At 37.3% G+C, this 18,671-nt stretch overlaps 2 protein-coding genes across 5 annotated transcripts in view; one reads left to right on the top strand and one right to left on the bottom strand.

The window, feature by feature from the left end:
* RSPH14 (radial spoke head 14 homolog) overlaps positions 1 to 18,671 on the bottom strand; it is a 92,383-nt gene that overhangs the window by 26,111 nt on the left and 47,601 nt on the right. The gene's annotated exons all lie outside the window — the stretch shown is intronic.
* Positions 1 to 18,671, top strand: part of GNAZ (G protein subunit alpha z) — a 67,922-nt gene that overhangs the window by 11,735 nt on the left and 37,516 nt on the right. For all 4 annotated transcript variants that reach the window (XM_084539075.1, XM_084539074.1, XM_084539076.1 and 1 more), the window contains one exon: positions 13,236 to 14,503. In XM_084539075.1, coding sequence (XP_084395201.1) covers positions 13,781 to 14,503 — 723 coding nt within the window. In that variant the 5' untranslated portion in view covers positions 13,236 to 13,780. The remainder of the gene's footprint in view (positions 1 to 13,235; positions 14,504 to 18,671) is intronic.

The following is an 18,671-nucleotide window of genomic DNA, read 5'->3' as shown; positions in this document are numbered from 1 at the left end:
TTTTCCTAGTTATGATACTGGCTTCAATATCTCAACTTAAAAGTCTTGAGATGTGCTGTAAATGAACCACAGCATACTGCAATCTATGTTCTTACTTTTAAATACAATTACCCTGAAAGGCTATGGGTGGTTATCAGGCAAGAACTGGTGTGATATGTAACCAGGGGTAGCTGAGAACAAACAACTGTAAATGCAGACAACCTCCCCACCCTGCCCCTAGCTGAGTAATCTGAATGCTGGAAGAATACAAGGATAGCTCTGAGACCAAAGTTTTTAAGACAAACTATTACTCTGTTATCCATTGTGTGTATTGTCCCCTAGAGGGTAAACTTGTTTTGAGGGTTTAAAGTGAATTTGGAAGCTGGAATCCATCTTGCTGCAATAGTTTCTGTACTGTTTTGACCTACTATGCCTACTACTAATACCAGAAATGAGAATTGAAAAACCTAAGGATTTATTGCTGAATAATGAATAAAGGCTAGATTAGCACCTTTCAGCTTTAAGATAATTTTAGGTAGTATCACAGCTATTTGAGTCAAAAAGAGATGTCAATGAGCATAAAGAGCAAGAAGAACAACCATTTGAAATCTTGCTGTTAAGACTGGTACTGTGTACTTACAGTCATGTCTTTGTCTGGCTTGTGAAACTCTTACTTAAGCTCTTCATAATGCTAAATGCAGGAAAAAAACTATAAATTAGTCCTTATGATTGTTAAATGTAGCAGTAGATCAGTTCTTAGTACTTGATTCAAGAGCTTATTTTAGACAAAATGAATGAAATAAGGATCACAAAATGGTGAGATAACTAAGTACCTTTGAAGACAAGGAGATAATGCTGGTTGAGGTGTGAGACAAAAGGAAACTTTTCTGACCTCAACATAGGACAACTTGTACAACAAGTGAGAGATGATTTTCAGACAGAACAAAAGCAAACTGTAACAGGGGAAAAATATCTGAATGCTGAAAACATGCTCATGTACAACTCAAACTTGAGTAGCAGTAGTAATTACCACTCTTATTTCATGTTACTAAAACACCAAAATAATCCTGTGTCACAAAGTCTAGAACTAAAATTGCTACTACTAATAGTAGTAGTCCAGTTACCAGTGCACAGGTGAAGAATAACAAAATGTATGGTCGAGGAAAAAATGTGATTATATGTTTTTTTTTTCTGTTGTTAGAGATGAACCAAAATCCACTGTATGTTTTAAGGTTTGGGGAAAAGTAACTACATGTATTTATAGGCTTGCTTGAGGCTGAAAAAGACAGCATTGTACAGCCAAATCTAAACCATGGCACTCCTAAATTGCTACAACTACCCAGATAACGAGTCCATGCAAGCTTCCTCAGAAGATAGGCTTAGGAGGAAATTCTTCACTCAGAGGGCAGTGAGGCACTGGCACAGGCTGCCCAGAGAATCTGTGGCTGCCCTACCCCTGGAGGTATTCGAGGCCAGGTTGGACGAGACCCTGGACAACGTGATCTAGTGGGTGGCATCCCTGCCCATGGCAGGGGGTTGGCACTAGGTGGTTTTTAAGGTCCCTTCCATCCCAAGCTGTTCTCTGATTCTATGATACGATGACTAGACTTAGCAGTTCATTTCGCTACCTATGGAGTTTAAAAGTACTGAACATTAACTAATAGACAATATCTACTCTCTTATTTTAGTTATAGACAAAAATCTTATTCTTGGAATTACATGAAAGTGATCAGTGTTATTGCGATTAAGTGTGTATAGCCCTAAGAATGTGTGAAAGTATCCTGAGTGTTTTTGTCATCTAATGACCAAACTCTCTACGGTTAGATTTGTTCAGGCCTAGTCAATCTTAAAAGAACAAATGTTACAGAATACATACCAACAGAATCTAGGCTTGGAACATGTGCATGTAGATAGAAATGAATCTTAAAATGCGATGATACTGATCATGCTTTGTATCTCCTAATAATACAGTAAATGATGAGATCATATAGAAAGCTGGAGCTGAAAGTTTGACTGTTCATATCTATTCTTAAAAAAAAAAAAATTTAAGCTGTGGATATTCATACACAAGAAGAGTGTGAATCATGCACTAAATAGTAATTTTTCATCAGTAAAACTCCCTTCATTGCTAGCATTTAAGTAACCTGCCAGCAATATTTTAAAATACAAAGCAACACATTTACTTCTGTCCTGTTGGTGAAAACAAGGTACAGACTCGTATCGATGCCCACGGAAGTCAACTAAAATCCTTCCTTTCATGGTTGGTAGATCATAACCATAGCACTTCATTCTTATTTTTCCCTTATACAATAGCAGTGGTATTTTTTTCTGCTGAGGAAGAAATGGGAATGTTCCCACTCTGAAGTATTGCTTATTTTAGGCTGCCATTGCAGCACAACTACTTAAACAGAGTTCCTCCAGCTCTTATTGCAACCTCATTTAGTGCTAACTAGGAATATTCTTGATCTTAGTAGAAAAAATGAGGTTGAACACGGAAAAAATCCCTAACATATTTAAGAAATTTACATCTCTTCAGGGGATGAGCTGTGAAAAATGTGCTAAGAGTATTGCTAGAGTTGTTTGCACTGAATTTAAGCCATAAGAGTGCTCACTGTCCTTCATCATTCAAGGTTAAACTCATTTGTAGTACTACCTTATACATAAAATGTTATGCATCTAGATGACAAAGCAAAATGTACAAAAACAACTAGCTTAGATTTTTAAACCAGGAGCTAATTGGCTGTTGTGTGATGCTGTACTGATATGTTAAACACTTCTGGTTGCAGAGCTACATGTATGTTTTGTGATGTAGAAGTACATCTGCTTTTTAGATTGTGTTTGATATGAAATTGTTTTGCACCCAGATCATGGACAACTTCATTCAGCTTGTTTTAAATAAATAAAAGCTCCTTTGGATTAGAGGGAGCGTAACTATGGTAAGGGCTCAGCTCTCTGAGGTGTATCTGCTGAAGCTCTTGCATACAGCAGGATTGTAATGCTGTCAAAGCTTCTGAATTTCAAAAGAGAAGCAGAATGAGACCATGCGTAGGCTGCAGCTGTAATCTGTGCTTGGTAGCATACGAGTCCTTTCCCGTGAGTCACATTTTATAGAACAGTGGATTCTGTTTAGCCTGGTGTGTGTGTGCGCATGCCATGTGTTTGTTGTTGTTGTTGTCCTGGGCTGTGATCTAATACTTCTTCCATGCCTTATCTCCCCTTCTGAGGATAAACTCATGTTTAATTTGAATTGTTAAGATGGAACCTAGGAAATCGACAATTCCCTTCTGATATAGCTCATACGATTAACATCATATGTGGCACAAGGCTGGAAATGACTCTCTAACCTACCCACCAAATTGATTGTTGATAACAGCCCTGTCCCTTATGCTGATATTTGCACCGTTTCTTCCTTTCTTTCTCCTGTTGTGTGAAGAACAGCACTTTTACGCAATGTTATGTCTTGCTGTGAGGATGATAGCTTCAGCATGTTTCTCAGGTTTACTTTATGTTCTTCCCTAAATCAGAGATCATCATGACAATGATTGGCTTTATTCTTTTGTGGTCTTGCTTTCCTCTTCTACTCCTTTCCATTTGGATCAGCTCTTTGCCCTTCTTGTATCGCGTTGCTCTTTCTTCTCATGCTTTTTAAGCTCTCTCTGAACTCCCGTATGCTGTTCTCGTATTTCCAATATTCCTTTTTCGACTTCAGCACTTGTTGATAGTTTGCTGCTCCTGCATACTCATTCAACCTATGTCTGTTTTTTTTTTTTTTTTTTTTTTTTTCCACTTCTGTGAAACATTACTCATTCTCTGTTGCTTGGTTCCCAACTTTAACTATCACATTTCCAGTCCATTCATCCCATGCTTTCACACAGCCTTTTTGTGAATTCATTGTTGATTGCTTCTACTGAAACTTTCTTATTTCACTTTCCTCCTTCCAAAACTTTGCTCTGTCTCTCATTGCAAGGTCTACCTCCAGCCTTTACTCACTCTTGGCAATGGCTTTTCTTCCAGCTAAACCATTCTGGCAGAAAGCTGATGACCCAAATGACTCTTTCCACTGTAGATTCATTCTTTCCTCCTTTTATTTTTCTAGTGTAATTAAATTCCATACGTGCAGATCCATCTTTACAAGTTCTGAGTCAATCCTTGTCTACCAGCTTTTTTTCTTCACTGTACGAACTCCTCCTGATTTTGTCTAATATGACATAGTAAGATGTATCCATCCATTCCTCTCAGCATGCCTTTCCTTCTCTTCCTATTCCTTCCCTGTTCTTTTCATAGACATGGAAGTTTCTTGGCTTATGTGTTTATATATTTTTTTCAGTTTGCCCTATACATCTTTCTTGGCTTCTGTGACATTGTCTCCCATTCTTTGCCTTAATCTTTGCCTCTTGTCTGGTTTCTTTCTCTTAAACGTACAAGCACAACTGTGATTTTTTTTTTCTCCTGTATGGTGTTATCAAAGATACTTTCCTAATCATCACGACAGATAAAATTCATCTGTTGTTTCCATGGCTCCTATTTACTGGAGCACCTTTTCCTTGCCTCTTGCTTGGACTAGAGCTTCAATCTTTGACTCTTCGCTGGCTGTTTAAATCCTATAACTTCTAAAACAAACAAAGCCCCCTTCTTTTCAGGACACTGTTATATGTACCCAGGCTCTCAGATTCCTACTAAATTCTAGATTCTGATTTTGACCTCTTGCTAGGTTGCATTTGTCATTGGAACAGTTTATTACAAACATGTTTTTGCTCTCTTATGTGGCCTCTTATGCACAGGCAGAGAAACTTCCTTTTACAAGGTTATATTGTAATCTTGTTTCAAATCCCTCTAATTTTCTCCTGCTCTAACACAATTTCCCCCTGCTTTCAGAAGTTATTGCATGCAGTAAGGTTGAGCAAGTAATAGAAAACTTGCTACTGCATTCATGACCAAACTAAATGTTTACTTTTTTTTAATGTAATAAAGTCATCCACTTAAGCTCTGTAAGACTCCTAAACCTCAACCCCCTTTTCCAGTGGTGTATGAGTCTTAGTTCATGAATAGCCCACCTCCACTACAATAACACAGATGATAAAAACTACATAAGAACTCTAATGAAGCCATGACCTATGCTGCTGTCATCACCTGAGCTGCTTACAAAACACTGATGCTAGCACTGAGTGGATGCTGCTTTTCATTTGTTGCTGTGTTACAAATTTTTAAATGGGCCTGATGTTTGTATGTCCCTAAAGCAGCTGCCATGTGTGTTGTTTCTTCTCTCCCTTGTCTAGCAGCCAGCATTTCCTGCACACCCACTGTTAGACACACTGTAATATTCTTGTAATATTTCATTCTTTATGGAAGTCTAAAGGTCAATTCTAAAATGACTGCTGTGGGAGAGTCTGGTCTTAGTTAAATCACTATGAAGCACAGGAGATTCTGTACACAGTCACTGACACCACTACTTTCATCAACGCAACTCAGAACAGAACTGTTGTATTTTTGGCTCTGTCCAAGAAGCAGCTGGTGTTACATACTGGTTGTGTTGACGCTGCTTCTCTCTTTTTCACACTAGTTTGGGGTTGTTTGGACTTGCTAAAACAGGTCATGACTTAAAATACCTACCAGGTGGTGATAGTATTTTTGGTATTAATGCTTTATGTGATTTATTTCCCACGTCCTGAAGGAAACGAGGTATGTGTAGTTATCAGGCAAAATAACTAACTAGTACTTGTACTCTAATGTGATCTTGATCTTAGCTGCACTGGTGCAAACGTGAATGCCGTTAACTACAGATTACAATCTAGCCTTGTAAAAATAGGGGTTGAATACTTGGTTTATAGAGTATACTTTGTTTTCAGTATCAACTCATGTTTCTCTAAAACTTGGATGGAGACTACATGCTAAACTTTGATGGGATTGATATGGTTAGCTAGTGGACACCATTGACTAGCATAACTTGTATTTGGATACTGCTGAAGAACGTAGGATGTTTCCCAAACTAAAGAGAAAGATGGGATGTTTATGCTTACAAATATATAATAGATTTTCTTCAGTGAGATGCTATATTCTATCAGTGAAGCCTACATACTGATAGGTATACAAGGACTGCATGGAGTACTCACTTACTCTGGGTTCTCTGCGAGTACCCTGCAAAACTTCCTTCTGATATGTATGCCCAGGTGGCAATTCTAGAAGGTCTGAGTATTTATATAAAATCGCAATGAGAATTAGCAGATGAGAACTGTAAGCAGTAGTTCCTGCTGTTGGAAGGTAGTAGGGAGATGAGGCTCAATTTCTTAGAGATCATGATGGATCAAGTGAAAAAAGATGACTTTGTTTAATATGTTCGTATATATTAAAAACAGCTACTATTAGAGTTGCATTTTCTGATCACAAGCAGTACCTCTAGTTGGGCATCTAAGAAACAAAAATCACAAGCTACGACCTTTGAAAAGATAGACTTGAGTGAATGAACAGCACAAAGAGCCACCATGGCAAAAGAAGGTAGAACTCAGTAGTCCAGCTTGACATAGGGTTAATTAAATCGTGACTGTAACTTCTTTCTTCAGTCATTTGACTAATTGGATATGCATTTTAACTGCAGTAACAAACTATAAAGATGACAGCTTTCTCTGCTGCGTTCTCTTGTTAGATCATTAGATCCGATCCAACCTCTGTTTTGGATGGCACTATAATGTATGAATATGTAATTAAAACTTTTGCTGTAACTAATACATATAACTTTTGGTACTTGAATATTAATCCTTAATATTCTTCTAAGATATCTTAAATTTCACAAAGGATTTTCTCCAATAAAGCTAAACTAGATTCTACCACAAGATGACAGCCTGATATCTGTACAGCTCAGTTTCAGTTTGAAACTCTTGGATTCAAAGGAAAAGGTGAATATCGTTACTAATAGGATGTTACCTTTGTGTGGAAAGATAGAGCATCAGGGATTTTCACAAATACTTGCAGGCAAGAAGTACGTGATCGGACTGGTTTATGCTCTTGGCTCTGGAGTCAAAGACATTCTAGTGGATAAGAAATATTTCTGATTTTCCTTACTATAAAGTCTTTTCCCTTCATTTTCTCTCATTTTTTTCATAAACATCTAGACTGTCTAGTCCAATTTCTCTTGTTGTACATGTTCTATTTGGAAATGAATCTAATCCAGCTAAAACTAAAATTTTGGAAGGTCTCTAACTTCCTGCTTTGTGAGAATAGCAAAGACACATCCACACCACAGAGCTCAACTTCTGTAATGTGATATTCCTGGCTCAAAGTTTGGAGGCTTAGAAGGGTTTTAAAGAGAAGTTCTCAACTTCTTCAGCACAGACAAAACAATTATTTTTTTTTTTCCCAGGCACTCTATCCAGAAGTGCCCAAGCCATTTTCCTTTAAATAAGAATTTTTCATAATTATTTAAGGGTAGAGATCTGCAAATATTTATTTATTTTGCCAACTGCAAAAAGTTGCATTGTCAAATAAGAGGATTCACAAAGAAAAAAAATCTGTATTTTTGTTCATTTAGCTTTTCTCCTTTCTTCTTCTAGACTTCAAAAGTAGTTGAAGGATAATGTTAGTAAAGTTTGTGGCTGCTGTAAAAAAGCAACTTTATTCTGAAATAAACAGACTTGAATTACTTACATTAAATAGTAAACTAACTTCTGTGAAATTATTTCAACTCTAAATTTGTACTGCATGAGTGTCTGGACATCTGTTCTGGATTTAAAATTCTGATTTGACTTTGCCATTTTTTGTTAGCTTCGGTTCCTATCGAAGTGATGCCTACTTAATAGAACTCTTGGCTTCTTCCTCTGTGAACTACCTTGAGTATTTCCCTGTATATCAAACTCATGTCTTATTCTTTCCTTAATAGTGCAAAAAGTGATTGAAAGTAAAACAAGTAAAAATAAGGTTTTGTTAATGTGCTGGAATCCTCTGAGGATGTGTGAAATCATTAGAAACTGATTACATTGGGTTAGCTTACACTTGTAAGTCCTAAATATGCGCTGTGCTACTTTTTGCTAGATTTGCCTGCATTTGCTTTTAAATGGGTAAGTGCTCAAACAGGGAGGTCTGCTACCTCCAAACTTCCAGTGCAGTATGTTGTTTAAACCAATCCATCTTCTGAGTGTAGATAAAGAAGAAGCAGTAAGAACCAATAAACTACGAAAGTATAGCTTGGCTACGTTTTTTTCTTTTTTCTCTTTGCTCTGGTAGCATACATTCTGAAACACCTGTATTAAGGTGCTGAATTTAAAAAAAAGATGGCTGGCAATTATAACTAAAATGGCTATGGAAAGTTTTGCCACAATTTTCTGAATTTCAATTCACTTTATTAAATTATGTATTACTGGGAAAAACCTTATGCATTATCTGTTTTACTAGGTTCGTTGTATTGCAAAAAGCTGAATAAGATTACCTCCACACACTCTGTATGTGTGTATGGAGGGACGGTGGTGTAAAGCTAAACTATTAGACTACTGGTACTGGTTATGTTTGAGAGAATATAGTTTTATGTCTGTAATGCCCTCTGAAATTCCTGCTGCTAGCTGCATACTGTGTGCAGTCTCTATATGGACTACGATAGTAACAGCCACTGGCATTATCCTAAGCCTAGGAGCCGCTTCCTTTCAATAAAATCCTGGGGAAGGGGCATCTTTCAGGGTAGCTTGACAGTCTACTAATGTGCTAGTAGCTAACACAACAAGAGACAGTACTCGGCTCTTTCCTTAGGGAAGTTCTCACAACTTGCTGTAGTTTTGGTGCCATTCCTCCCAATTACTCTGGAACACACTGAGGGAAGAGATAAGGGGTAGGGCTGCAAACACAATTTGAGCAAGACAGAAGTGATGGATGGGGGGAAAAAGAGGAAAACTGGGTATGAAAGCAGCAATAATGCCTGCTTTATTGTCTATGAAAGTATGGACAGAAGTACATGCTAGTCTGTTTGGTTAAATGGGTTTCAATAGATTTATATAATTGACCAGTGCAGAATTCTGCTCGAGTAGTGTTCCCACTCCAAAAATGAACTTTACTAACTGAAATAAATCCCTGTTAGTCTAGGGCGTGTTAATTTTCTCTTGTGGGAAGAGATACCCATTAAGCTATGACAAGGTAGCCCACATATATCATCAGATTGAACAAATATGTTTTGTCAGTGAAAGGCATATATGTTGGTTTAGATGCTCATATACAGCACAATGTGGTCATTCAAAGATTAAAGGTTTTTAAAGTAAATTTAGACAGACGTGTGCACTGTGAAAGGAGACAATATCACTTTCCATTAAAGTAACTGAAAAGGCTTTTATGTAATCAGGAACTTAAAGCCATTAAACACTTGCATTTTTAATATGAAATATGATTTAAAACAGAACAAAATCTAGGCTACTTATTTTCCTGTATTACAAGTGTATTCCAAGAAATAGCAAAACTGTTAAAATAAAGTTAATCTGCATGTAGCCAGAACAATAAATACAGTTTACAAAATAGTTTATTTAAAAAGAAGAAAAAAAAAAAAAGAAAAATTTCATGAAGTAGCAACTATGAATGTGGAAGATGCTGTTCAGTGCCAGTGGGAAAGCTTAATATTCTTACTGTAGTTAACTGTATTATTGCCTTGTAAAACAGGAGCAGTGATACTGTTTCTTAGTAATCACCTCACTGTATTCCTACTTGACACAGTGACAAAAATCATGGGAATATATGTGATAGGAGTGACTAGAAGTAAAGAAAATGGAAACTGAGTACTGTGAAACTGTTTTACACAATGTTTACATACTCCAGGGTGTCCCTACAGTAAGGAGGTGCTACTCTATCTTTTTCTGTTATTGCTTATTTATTAATGCCAAATAAAATAAATGATATGTAACACCATGTGGTTATGAACAAGTTCTTCATATGTTAATTTCATTCTGAAGTGCAAAGAAAAGTAAATTTTATAACTAGTTAAATAACCATAGCTGATATTAAGACTTGTAGCATTTTAGATCAGGTGGTATTGCATTTAGAGCAAAAGACTTAAACCTCTTTAAATTGAAGGTACCCAAAATGCTTAAATTACAAGTCTGCCCATGCACTGTGGTTCATATACAAGCACTCTGAACTGTCATGTGGAGGTAACCTTATGTATAGATTGGACAGCTAGTTTAGAACAACTGAGATTAAGATTGTCATGGTTCATTTTTGGAGTTGGCTGCTGTAAAAGGCTTGTTGTAGCATAACTGATTTTATGCACATGGATTTGGGATGGATTTGCAGGCAGGTGTTAGACCATGGAAATTAAAAGAAACCTCGTAGGAAGGCAGCAAGGAAGAAGATTTTCTTATGTTCTTTTTTTTTTTTTTTTTTTTTTTTTTTACTCGAGTTCTATTAACCTTTTTCAATATAATGCTCTTCTCAGTACAATGGTACCAATTCATTCTGACCTGTGCTGACTAATCCTGGTAGTCATGAGTTTTATCCAGGTCTACACTGGTTCAACTATATATCTGCCTTAAGCAGGGTTAGAGTTAGGAAGGGATTTAAAGATAAATATAGAATCAGTGAAAGTATTTAAGAGTGAATGATAGCAAGCTCAACTGTCCCAGGCTAATGTCTCAAGAAACTTCAGGACCAAATCCATAAAACTCAGCCATTGAAGCTGCCCAGTCTTTACACCTTTCACTTTGATGCAAAGGAATTAACGATGATTGTTTTGCTTGTCCTTTTGTACGCACATGCTTCACATCATATATGTATTGAAAACTGCTGAAAAGGGATGCATCGTGTTGGGAGAACCTGCCAGGTGCCAAGATGCTGTTACGGAACTGTAGACCCCAGGAACGCATAGCTGTGAGGACTTAGATCTGAAAACAGATGCGTGGACTCTACTTTGCCACGTGCCAGCCCATCATAAACTAGAAGAGATCAGTAAGTTTAAAAATCTCTAGGGAGAAAGCTATGCAAAAGACAGAAACTAAGATTAGGATAGCCCAACTGTGACAATGATTTAATGCATAAATGGCAGAAGAATAGTAATACCTTTTGTTAAATGGGGTAGCCTGAGATCATTACACTTGTTCCTACTACCCGAGGAGTGGAATTCTAGATATATAATTGACTACCTCCACTCTTCCACCCCCCTCCCTCTATAAATGTTCAAAGAAATATGTTTTTTCATGAAAATTTAAGATGCTAGGAAACTAAAACAGCTGAGCTTTATTCTCTCTTTCAACTATACAACCCTTCTTCAGACTGCAGCTGATGTAATTGTCCTTATCTATTTCTGTGAAGCCCCCTTCCCCTCTTGCCCTGAAGAAGCTCTTCTGTTGTACTGTATCTTGAGTAATATTATTTAAATCTAGCTTGAACTATTATTTGGTATAACTCCTCTACTATGGTGGCACTTCTGGGAAGGGTAAAGCAAGATCTTGCTGAAATTCATGGCTGATTCTTGGCAAGATAAATGCAGAATTGAAATTCCCAATAGTGAAACAGTATCCTACAAGGCATGTGCTATAAAACTGTGTTTTAATTAATGTACATTATATTGAAATAGAAGTCGTGTGTGTTTTTATTTTTTTCCTCCCAACTACGGCAGTGTGGCCAATTAGGAATGAGATACATCAGGCTGGCAGATAGAAGGTATATCTATAAAAGTGAATCTTATCCCACAATGTAACTGATGTCAGAAAAGGAAAAACACATTGTTAAATCCAGTGCTCCACTGCAAATACTTAACTACACATGATTATTTTTGAGTGCTGAAATATCTTTTGCCCACTAAAAATGCTGTCATTATGCTTAAGAAAGTAAAAGCAAGGTAAGTGACAAACAAAACAAAGCAAGTAGTTTTAGTGTTTTTTTTTTTTTTTTTTTTTTTTTCCTCATGAAAGCTAGATACTAAATAATCTGGCCTGGATCATTCTCTCCCTTTCCTGTCAGTGTGGAATCATCCTTTTCAGTATGGATTTTGATGCTTTGTCCCATTTACGTTGAAATGCTAGTAAGTTAATGCAGGAAAAACCTCTGAAGAGTTTCTAGGGCAACATTTAAAAGGGAATTTGAGAGACAGTCTTATTAAAATGTCATGGAAATTATATGCCTTTAGTAGAGTTAAGAAAGGGGTCAAAACCTACTCTGAGGGTATGCCAATGGCATGCAGTCTAGTTTGGGGAAAAAAACAAGAATGAAAACCACTGAAGACCCTCCAGATGCAAGCAAGCAGACAGCAGGATAGGTGCCAAAGTGGGCTGAGGTCAGCATATGATGAGGAGCTGGAAGCTGTGACTTCTGGTACCCAGCATGCTCAGAGCTCAGTGGGAGCAGCAAGCCCTTCCTAGAAAAGAGGCAAGTTGTCACCAATCAGCTGTTAGCAATGTGTTTTCCCTCTGTGAGAGGTAACTGCTTCCTGCTGTCGCCTTTCGCAGAGCTCTAACTAGTAGGCTTAAACCCTAATTTGGGAAATAATGATTGCTCTAAAAATCACTGCAAAGCTTTCACCTCTTGCTTTGGATGGCATTTTCTGTGCTTTTTGTATGAACCTTTTGCCTTCTGGTCATTGTTCACTTTCGCTACCTCTCAGAACTTGTGTAGTAAAAATGGAGGAGAAGAGGCCTAATAACACTATCGCTATGGGAAGAAACTTACAAAGTTTGTCATAGTAGTATATCACTTGATTGATTATGTAAGGTGCAGGCAGTATATTTAACTGTACCAGTGTCCGGGGGAAGGAAGATATGTTGTGGAATTCTGCAAAGATCAGTAAGTCTCACAAAATCATGAAGCAAACTTAATCACCTCATTTTGCTTCCTAATTTAGTTACTCAAATGTTCAGTGCAAACAAAACGGAAAAGATGAAAGAAAACTCAGGAGGACATCTGAGTACAAGATATTGATATAAATAGAGAGACTGGGAAAAGTAGTTGTGACTGTTTCATTTTTCTACTTCAGGAAAACCAGTCAGAACAGGACTGTGCAGGAAAAGCACTGCCATAAACTCTTGCTGAGGGAGAAATTGGGACACAGCTCAGCACTGTTTGTTTTCACGTAGGTTTAGATAATAAAACGCAGAAGGCTTGAAAACGAGATTTGATTTACTATTGTTCAGAAACCACATTTTCTTAGGTCTGCAAGTTTCAGCTGTCACTACATTTTTGCTGGGGTTTTGATTTTTTGCTTTTCTTTACGTATTTTTCCATCTGTAGTTTCTGTTTGGGAAACAGTAGCAAGGAAGCAAAGTCGCTCACTTCATTCATTTTTTCCCCTCATTGTTTGGCAGGTGGAAAGCATAGATTTACTGAGCTGAACTGGATCAGCTGAAGAAGTGGGGGAAGAGAAACAAAAGTACAGCACCACTGAAAAGAGCGTCAGCGCTATCTAGCAGCATCACCACAGCAACCAGAAAATACAATTAGGAGACGAGGGCTAGAGCAGAGAAGGTGAAAGTGCGGCTCTTTACCTTTGGACAGAAGGCAGCAAAATAATTATGCAGAACAGAAAAGAATATTGGATGGACCTAGCCAAACTGTGGCAAAGGGAAGTGTCCCTTCAGTAACAGGAATGTGCCACTGTTTATGCACTGGAAAGGGGAGTGCCATGAGATCTACTGAAGAGACTATTTCTGTGGTTGCTTATCTACACATGTTTGCATCCCTGCTGGAACTGAATTAGGTGGTACAGGCCTCTTGGACCAGTAGGTATTGGATTTTTTCTGTACAAGGTGTACCTGGCACGAGAGCTGGAAGACACCACAGATCTTTCACGGAGACTTGAAGAAACTGAGACAATCTCCGGCCCTTCCCTTCTGTAACAGCCTGCTATACCATGGGATGTAGGCAAAGCTCTGAGGAGAAAGAGGCAGCGCGGCGGTCCCGGAGGATTGACCGCCACCTGCGCTCTGAAAGTCAGCGACAACGAAGAGAGATCAAGCTCCTTCTCCTGGGTACCAGCAATTCTGGGAAGAGTACTATTGTAAAGCAGATGAAAATCATTCACAGTGGTGGCTTTAACTTGGAGGCTTGCAAGGAATACAAACCTCTGATTATCTATAATGCAATTGACTCCCTCACACGCATCATTCGGGCTCTAGCCACCCTTAAGATAGAATTTCACAATCCTGACAGAGCATATGATGCTGTACAGCTCTTTGCCCTGACAGGCCCAGCTGAGAGCAAGGGCGAGATTACTCCTGAGCTTCTGGGAGTCATGAAACGGCTCTGGGCAGACCCTGGTGTGCAGGAGTGCTTCTGTCGCTCCAACGAGTACCACCTAGAGGATAATGCTGCATACTACTTAAATGACCTAGAAAGGATCGCAGCACTGGACTACATCCCTACAGTGGAAGACATTCTGCGCTCTCGGGACATGACCACAGGGATTGTAGAAAATAAGTTCACCTTCAAAGAGCTGACTTTCAAAATGGTGGATGTGGGTGGACAGAGATCTGAACGCAAAAAATGGATCCACTGTTTTGAGGGGGTTACAGCAATAATTTTCTGTGTGGAGCTGAGTGGATATGACTTGAAGCTGTATGAAGATAACCAAACAGTAAGTGCATCTTCTGCTCCTTATTCCCTTGATATATCTTTTCCGTTCTCCCTCCCCAGTGTTCGGACTCTTCCCTTTGTTTAGACAGTTATCCCAATTGGATAGGTTTTAAAAATGTAATTGTTTGATGTTATTATTGAGGTGCTCCTCAAATGACAGCAGAAATTTTTGGTTTGTGCTTTTTGCTATATGTTCAAGTTTATCTGGTTAAGCATTATTTCAAATATCACTTATGACAGTGTATATCCTTGTGTACAGGATGATTAATTTGGGCATTGTTTTGTGAGTCCTAGGAAACCTTGAATCTAAAATAGTGAAACTTGTTTCTTTTTTTTTTTCTTTTTGTCTCTAGGATTTTTATCAGGATTTGGGATAACATGAAATTAGTTTTGTTTTTTTTTTTTTTTTAAATCAAATACAGCTTTTAATTAAAATGGAACCTTAAATATAAAATGTTCTTTGCTTTTGTCTATATGGCTGATTTGCCTTGTCCAATGAATAACTACTTCTGTTTAATTCCCCTTTAATGCTATTGTTAGTCTCTGGTTTGCACAGCATGCAAATACAGTAACTATGGAAATATTTAAGCACACTTACATGTACGCAGCTACATATTTGCTATCACATTTACTTTGGTTGAGTTGAACTTCACAGGGTTTTATTTAAACTCTTGTTTGACAGCCTTGTAAAATGTGCTTAAGAGATGGGAGTTTATTAGCTAGAAACATAGAATGATTTTTATCATCTTGTGGTTCCTAAACATGCTCTATTTGCATTTGAAAATAGCCGCCCTTAGGAAGAATTAAAGTCTGTACTGTAAAAGCAAAAAGTTAACTTAAAAAGTTGTTTGCTTATTTTTACTCTTCTGTGAAGTCTTGTCTGTTCAAGATCTGGGTTCTACATACCAATTCCTTCCCCCCCAAACCAGCATAAAATGAGAAGATCACTGAAGATAATACATAAAGCTATTCCCTGCACATCCCATGCACATAGGAAATTGGTTGTTAAAGTATCATTTTATACAATCTATTATAATTATTCATACAATGATGTGAAATTATTTCAATCCATTTGTACTTCTAACTCCGTTGTCAAGGTTTTAGGTTGCCAGTTTCTGGTTGCTAATATAGTTTTTTTTACAGAGTTTTTTTTTTTTCTTATTTAAAAGGAGCTAAGTGATAAGTTTGAGAAGCAATTATACTTAGGTTTGAACCAAGACTACAGAATAGTTTCCAGAAATAATCCTTTTGTTTTACAAGCTTGCCTTATATGGTTGAATCCCTTTTGCATGCACTTTCTATGATTCTTCAAGGAAAAAAATATTATTGTCAAGAACATTTGCCTAAGCTGAATTTTGACCAAATGTTTCCAATTTATTGCAAATGGAATGCTCGTTATGAGCTCCTAGTTAACATTCTATCTTACCAGAGAAAATGTTTGTACCTATGAATAGACTTAGAATAGGAAACAGAAACATTTTAGTGAATAAAAATTATGCTGTGGAAGAAAAACGGGCACCTTCATATTTAAGATAATAGTTGACCTTCTCTTCTTGGTAAGAAAATAAGCTATCATGGAAACATCCGAAGATGCCATGTACTTCCCCCCCCAATTTCCCAAACTCGTGATTTAGAATAGCAAGCGAAGTCCAATTGTTTGCAAACACATTAAGCCATCATACTTATCCAGAATAGAAACGTGCACAACAATCCTCTTGATGAATTAAGGGTGAGAAGGGGAGAACTGCACTAATGTGAAACTCTTTTATTCATGATTAAAATGTATTCTAGACTTAGCACCAGACATCACATCTAAATGCTATTTGGCACAGGATGTAACTTTTACGATTTCATGTTTCCTTTCCAGAAAAAATGGCAAATAATGCTTCTAAATCTGAAGGTAGAATATTTACTGAGAACCTAACCTAGCATTTGGATGCTCAATTTGGCTTACTCTAGGTAAAACAGTCTGCTTTATATATTCCGTTTTGAGCATTCAACTGCAAGTATCTGAATATTCCAGCAACTTCACATATCTACATGTTAAGTAAAAATGTACAGTCATTAAATTAAACATTGTGCAGGATTACATAACACTCATCTTCCAGTCTGCAGGGAAAGAACAAAATCTGTCAGTACTACAATGTAACAACTTTTCTGAGGGAGAAATGTGTCTCTGATATGAGTAACTTCAAATGCTTCTGTTCTGAGGTCTGTTACTTAAATGCCTATGAAAACTCAAGGGGAAATAAAAAAGAATGCTTTGAAAATAAATAGGCAATGTAGTTTCAGTTGTGTGGAGGCGTAATACTACTCGTAACAGTCTTGGTTGTGGTCACTGCTTACACAGTAGATTGTCTATCTGCCTGCCTTGGGGAGCATGCCTGGGACGTTGCGATGCCAGGATCAGTTTGGATTTGTACGCTGTAGTAACTTCTGCTTTGCAGAGAGCACTGCAGGCACCCTCGAGTTCACGTTCTGCTGACCAATGCTACAGTTTGCTGGTATCCATGAATAGCAGGCCTGAGAAACACTTAGACTGGGGGAAAATGTGCCAGACTGAATTTTCGGGAATTCTCAAATTAAAGACTAAGAAGTTCTCCTTTATAAAACACCTTATTCTGTACCCATAGGCTCAACCGCTATTAAAGGGAAACTGAATTTAAATACAGATAACCTCTTCTTCCTCTTCATCTCTAAGACAAGTTCTAATATTTAGTTTGTTAGTCACAGTAATGTTTTTGACTACTACGCTGTGATCAACAGCGTCTTTTGATAGTGCTCTGGGAGGAATGTAGGAAGGAATAATTCCTAATGAGTGTGACAGGGCAGATCTGTAGTTAAACTAATGAAGGCAATCAGATATGGAAAAACAACTATCTTACGAGTGTTATGTGGCTAATCATTCAGGTTTTATGCCTTTTGAAGTATATAGACATGTTGGTATTTGCATCTCAGCAAGGTGTACAGACATCCCAAACTAGTGGCTAGAAAATAAATTAATCTTATTATGTTTTAATCATAGAATTTGACTTGTAAATGAAATATCATATCCCAGATTTTCCACTGGGTTATGTTAGTAGTAAATGCACTGAATCCAGAGAGATGAATAAGACCAATGTCAGTATCTGGAATTTAGATATTCATTTCTGGTACTCTTTTTGAGCTTTTCTTATGATTCAGTTTGTACTGACTGCTGTTAAGAGCTTTGATTGCATGCGACTTTGATGTAAAGAGGAACTGGAATCCTGCTAAGTTTTTATTTTAAAGCTAGATCTGAAATAATATTTAATAGATTAGGGGATTCAGTCATCTTCAACTCCACGTATACATCATACGACTAAAATAAAAGGCCCTGAGAAATATCAGATCAAAGAAAATTACTTTAGCGAGAAGAAGGTTAACTAATTTTGAGTGGCATTCTCAGGTTTGTCTAGATTTCTGTTGTACTTCCATCATTGTGTCCATGTGTCTGAGCCTATTCAATGAATATTTAATTCCGTAAGTGACTTTTGCAAATTTTTGGTGTGTGTGTGAAGAATTTCTACAAATTCCTTGTCAGCTTTGCTTGAATTAGCTTCTTCTTGTTTGCTTTTGTTAGTATAGCTTATCCTGTATGTAGTATTTCCTAATTCTTTTATTCTGTACTGCTTTTTTTTTTTTCCTCCGCTAATCCACTGCACTTCCATCTCCTTCTCTGTACTGTACGAACTGATTCACCATTTGCTGTCCTACATGCAGACATGTGCTTCATTGTCTGTGCATCCTTGTCTTGGTACTGACACTGCCTCATAACAGATCACTGTATCTGATTTTTTGTTTGGTAACCTCCTCTTGACATGAGAAACATTGCCCCTAATTCTTTCTATTCATTTTCAGAGGGGCTGAGAAAAACATCTCTTATTTAAATCTAGACACTGACTAGGGCAATGTTGGCTTTTTGCAATTCTTCAGACTCTTCCTGCCTTGCATTTCAGATTTAAAAATCAAAAAGAAGTAGACTGTGGGGAGAAAAATCAATATATTCCGAAAGCCTGGAGAGCTCATCTATGATTTTTTTTAAATTCTTTTTCTACAATCTGATGTTTTTTGTTGCTGCTACTTATAGCAGTACTGAATTATGAAATTCAGAATTATATTGTCTCTCAGCTCTTAAGAATTATATTGTC

This window comes from Aythya ferina (assembly GCF_964211825.1).
Source record: "Aythya ferina genome assembly, chromosome: 17".
Taxonomy (NCBI): Eukaryota; Metazoa; Chordata; class Aves; order Anseriformes; family Anatidae; genus Aythya; species Aythya ferina.
Note: the sequence above shows the minus strand (reverse complement) of the source record. Positions and strands in the feature narration are given on the sequence as shown.